This window comes from Ipomoea triloba, chromosome 1 (genome assembly GCF_003576645.1).
Source record: "Ipomoea triloba cultivar NCNSP0323 chromosome 1, ASM357664v1".
Lineage (NCBI taxonomy): Eukaryota > Viridiplantae > Streptophyta > Magnoliopsida > Solanales > Convolvulaceae > Ipomoea > Ipomoea triloba.
Genome location: NC_044916.1, coordinates 22,377,498 through 22,382,896, shown reverse-complemented (window position 1 = coordinate 22,382,896; position 5,399 = coordinate 22,377,498). Strand labels below are relative to the sequence as shown.

The window sequence follows — 5,399 nt, the reverse complement described above, 5'->3', positions numbered from 1 at the left end:
TATATATATATATATATATATATATATATATATATATATATATATATATATATATAATGACGTTAAATAATGGGCGGTCCTTTAGTTGGGGAGAGGGAGAGACAAGCAGTCCAAAGAATCCCTAATATTAATCCTTTATTTATATATATATATATATATATATATATATATATATATAATAATTTCCAATCACCAAGTGATCGAAAAAAACAGACCAATGTAAACAATTTTAAATGGCAAAAAAAAAAAAAAAAGTTTTGACCACTTTTACTTGGTGGTCCGACCATCCTTTATAAGTGGTCGAAAATATTGACCACCAAGTAAGAGGTCAGGTGGTTGGAATTTTCGATCCTTTTTCATCTAACCCAATTCCTCGACGAAAAAAATGAAAAAAGTCACTTTTACCTTGTGGGGGTTGATAAAGTGGTTAGAAATTTAAAAATTTTTAGCAGTGAAGTAGGCTAAACCCTATATTATTAATAATATAATAATCGTAAATTGAAGTAATTCTCAAAAGTTTATTATTGTATACCATGTATAAGTGGGTGTTTACTAAATTCCTAAAATACATCTTAACATAACTTTGTAAGTGTTCTAATCTTAGAATGAAATGAAATAATAACTTAAAGGTCCTGATAAGAAAACATAATGAAATTAAATATGCTTCAATTCTTAAAGAATACCTTAGTTAATTAACTAGTCTTGCACCAATATGTCTCTTATTTCACATCTGGGATAGTCCTTTAAATCAACATTTTTTTTATTTCCCATTAGGAGCCTAATTCTATTGGCTCTAATTAGTAGATTTGTAGATATATCTTCTCAATCCATGCCACCCCACGTGGTTCAAATTAAATAGTTAATTAATTCCTTCAATCTAATCATTTAATTTCCTTCTTGCTTAATAAAATGCAGAATATTTTGTTTATATATGTATAATTAATTGATGCAAAGACCCTCAGACCAATTAATACGTAATTTTTTAATCGTATCTAATTAATATTTGAACTCTTATGTTGGGTCACGCTTAAAATACGTACTTGATCATTGCACTAATTAGTTAAGATCTACAAACCATTCAAAGCACATAACAATGTCTCAATCTAAATTATAGTAACTTTTAATTTACTATTTCCTGCTAATTAATATCTTACCCCTCAAACCAATATGGTTGGCGTGGTGGTTCAGCACCTCGTCCCACCCCCATGAGGTTGGGGTTCAATCTTTATCCATGTGAATAGAACAAACCATTTGGCCAGTCAATGGTTAGTCTTCCTCTGGAGGGTTAGAGTTAATATCCAATTTGATCCCTCAACTATTACAGGGCGTTTGGTTGGGAGGAGGGAATTAGGGGGTAAAAGAATTGTAATTCGGTGGAATTGCAATTCAATGAATAAAGTAGGAATTGCAATTACAATGTTTGGTATGCAGGAATAGGAGTACAAGGAATTGAAAGGTAAGAAACGACATAATGACTAAAATGCCCTTGTGTTATAGTAGATGTTGTAGTTATAGTAATAGTAGAATAATAATAATATTAATAATAATAATAATAATAATAATAATTCTTTAAATAATAATAATAATAATAATAATAATTCTTTAAATAATAATAATAATAATAATAATTCTTTCAAATTTATTAAAAAAAACAAAGGGTATGTGAGGAGGGGCAAAATTGTCTTTACACCAACAAAATTGCCCCTCCTCTCCATTGAATTGCAATTCATGGGGGGTACCCCATGAATTACAATTCATCATTTGGAGGGAATTGCAGTTCCGCGGAATTGCAATTCCCTCCAACCAAACAATGTAGTTTGTGAATTCATTGAATTGCAATTCAATGAATTCCAATTCCCCAAACTACACCCAACCAAACACCCACTTAGAATTTTACTATTTTGGTCATCGACTACCAATGTTACTCAATTTAGTCTCTAAGTATGTAATTTTTACCTTATTTTGGTCCTCGACTACCAATGTTACTCAATTTAGTTTCTAAGTACGTAATTTTTATCTAATTTAGTCCATCGACTATTAAGATTTCACTACCTTGATCATCGACTACTAAAGTTGTTCAATTTAATCCCTAACTATGCAATTTTTTTCTAAAATAGTAACTTGACTATTGTGATTTTACCACTTTGGTCCTCGACTATTAGGATTTCACTACTTTAATCCTCGACTTTGGTAGTCGATGGTCAAAGTGGTCAAATTTTAATAGTTAAGGAACCAAATTGCGTATTAACTCCATTTAATTATGTTGTGTTCAGGAACGCTGACACCTGTAGAATTCCATAAGCATTCTGCAAAACAAGACAGAAAGAGTTGGAGAAAACACATTTGGGTTATAATTGGCTCTAACAAGGTTCCTCTATCCAAGACTAGATTGCTCAGATACTATGATTCAAAAATGGTAGCCAATGGAGGGATTTGTCACCGCGATGAATTTCGTCAGTGCAGTCTGTGCAAGAAAACGCGCAGGTTCAACCGCCGCAACAAGGAGGAGTGTCGGGCGTACCATGATGCTTTGTCCAATGCCGATTGGAAATGCTCCGACATGCCTGCAGCGGCAGCTACTGGTGCTAATTCATGCGACCAACGCGAAGAAAGAGCGTGCAGGCGCGAAATATACCGAGGATGTTGGCGCTCCATGGTGTGCGAAGGCTGTGAAACCAGCGTGTGCTTCGGGTGTGAAATGTGTTGCTTCCGAGATTGCAATTGCCACACCTGTCATGATTTCTATCAAAATGCATAACATGTTTTGGTTTGATTGAGAATGTTGGATTTAATTTGGAGTTTATTCTTTCTAGTAATTAGTGACATTGTATATATGGATCGGGTTTTATTGGCTTTGATTTAATTTGTTTTATATATTTCAATTTATTATGTAAAAAAGATTTAAGGTGATAATATTTTGGCTTATTTGATCACAATGAGATGTTTGACTTGGCCAAACGAGTGTTTGGTTAATCAGTTTTTTGGTAACAATTTATTATTCCAAAACGTTAAAATTCAAAAAGCTACTCAAAGTAGTTTTTTATCTTTTTTTGAGAAAATAAATTATTTTCTCTAAAACACCCCCAATAATTAAAAAGAAAAAGAAAAACAACGAAAGTGTGTAGACAGGTTCAATAGTCTTGTTTGCCAGTCCCGTTACTCTCATTGTTTCTTCACGGTACTAGGCAACGTGGTGCTTAAACCTGTTGACGGGGCTTATAAGCCAATTTCCTAGTAACGTAAAGGTAATTAGGGCATCCTCAATAGTGGTAGGTTTTTGAGTAGTTTTTACCGGTGCGATTAAGAAAGATAAAATGTGAGGGGAAAGAAAAAATAAAAAATAAAACAAAATAAAATCTGAAACCAACAAAAATAAAGTGCTTAACACGCCCAATGGGCGCGTGCTCGGTGCTGGGCTAGCAGATTGGGCGAGAAACGCGGAAACAATGCACAACACTCTTATGTTGGACCTACATTTCTGACCAAAATCTCTATTTTGCTACAAGAGCTGAAACCTTCTCTCACCTCACCCTCTCTCTTCCACCTCACCCACCTTTCCTCAAATACTGGTCCAAAATCTATTATTGTGGATGACCTTAGCAACGGGACATGTGATTATTAATTAGTGTTCATAGGCTTCCTAAGCCTGTGAACATATGTTTATCTTTTAAATATAAATTCTATAATAATAATATTATTATTATTGTTATTGTTATTGTTATTATTCTTATTAGTATTAGTATTAGTATTATTATTATAGGTTAAAATAACATAATACTCACATACCAAAAGTCATTTTGCATATAATCAGCTATCCACTAATAGCTAATTTATCAAACATCTTTTTACAATCATCTAATACTATTAGAGTGGTCTCTACTGTGTCGTCGTAATCCCAGGCGGAAGCGTTCTGGCTGTCCGTGTCCAACATCGCAAGTTCCCTATAGGGTAAGGGAGTCGGGCTTTAGCTCAAAAGGCCCAACCGCGAATGGACCAACGCCAAGAAGATACATGCGAATAAAGCGCAAGATAATTGTAAAAACATGCAAAAGGTTGGTCGAGGTCGGGACTCACCTGAAGGAAGATTGGGGAAGCAGCATCTAAAGTCGAGTAAGTATCGGCAGATCGGGAAGCTTTGATTTCAGATCCGGAAGCTCTGATTTCGCCTTCGAAAAAATCGCGTGCTCTAAGTGAGGCGAAATGACGTATTTATAGGGACGCGCAGGAAGCTGAAGCGGCACCGCGGCATGATGAGGCGGGAATCACGAGAGGCCACACTTTCGTGGACACGTGTGCGTCGCAGGCCGGTTGATTTCCGACGACAATTCAGCTACTTGGTCGGGCCGTAATAAAATGCGCCGCCTTCGTCGAACCCTCATCATCAGGCACCCCATTTAGGGGGGACTATATGATGGGGAAAATACCTCGGACCCGTACCGTAACCCAGTCGTATACGTCACGGGCTCACCCGACCTATTCTCTGTCCATCCCGACCTCCCAGGCGCCGACCTCACGCACCGTTCCCGACCTCTCTTTGGTGTGCAACAGGAATCTTATGCCACGTGTACAGTCTTAGGCGCGGTAGCAGGAAGCGACAGCGCATGACCTCCACGTGTGAGACATGCCGGCCACCCGGAAGCTGTCCCTCGGCCTCAATTATAAATACCCGCATTTATGGAGAAGAGAGGACCTTTTTGGCATCAAACCTAACGACCGATATTAATTCCCCGAACATATCCTCCTCCTGTATTCTCGGGTGCCCTATCGACTCGTTATAATACTAAGTCATCATTATACTTCGTATTTACCATATCACCTTAATTAACTTAGGTCTTTTATGAACAAACCCAACATTTATTCTCGGTACTTTAAAGGATGTTTCTCAAAATAAAATAACTAAAAAAAGAAAACCATCCGAATTTTACAAAATAGTACAATGTATGATCTCTAAAACCTTAAAAGCATGCCTTGAGTAGAAATCTCTTAATGTTAGCATAATGCTACCTATATTCCATGACTAATTACTTAACTTAAACACTACCTCTCACGATTAAGAGTTCTGTCACGTCACTTACGGAGGGAAAATTTCACCAACTAATGTCACCATGCCAATACAAGAATCCTCATAGGATAGTGATATGGGGCTTTTCAAGATTAGGTCCCCATGCCTATCCTAAAAGATGTCAGTGGCAATATCAATATCTCACTCATATTTAATAGGATCCATCAAGATGCAAACTTTTGCCTCACTTAATTTGGGGGTTGGCACAATCTGTAATAACGCATTGGTATCATTTGAGAGCCATGGGTGATGTGACTGATGTCAAATATAGATATCTTTATCGTTGCCTATTCTGCGACGCACTCCTCCCCCCCCCCCCCCCCCCCCCCCCCCCCCC

The 5,399-nt window shown here is 36.8% G+C and overlaps 1 protein-coding gene across 1 annotated transcript in view; it reads left to right on the top strand.

Annotated features, from left to right (window-relative positions):
• LOC116010573 (protein ULTRAPETALA 2-like) overlaps positions 1-5,399 on the top strand; it is a 9,837-nt gene that overhangs the window by 1,342 nt on the left and 3,096 nt on the right. The window contains exon 2 of the mRNA XM_031250049.1: positions 2,274-2,656. Within this exon, the coding sequence (XP_031105909.1) occupies positions 2,274-2,656 (383 nt within the window). The remainder of the gene's footprint in view (positions 1-2,273; positions 2,657-5,399) is intronic.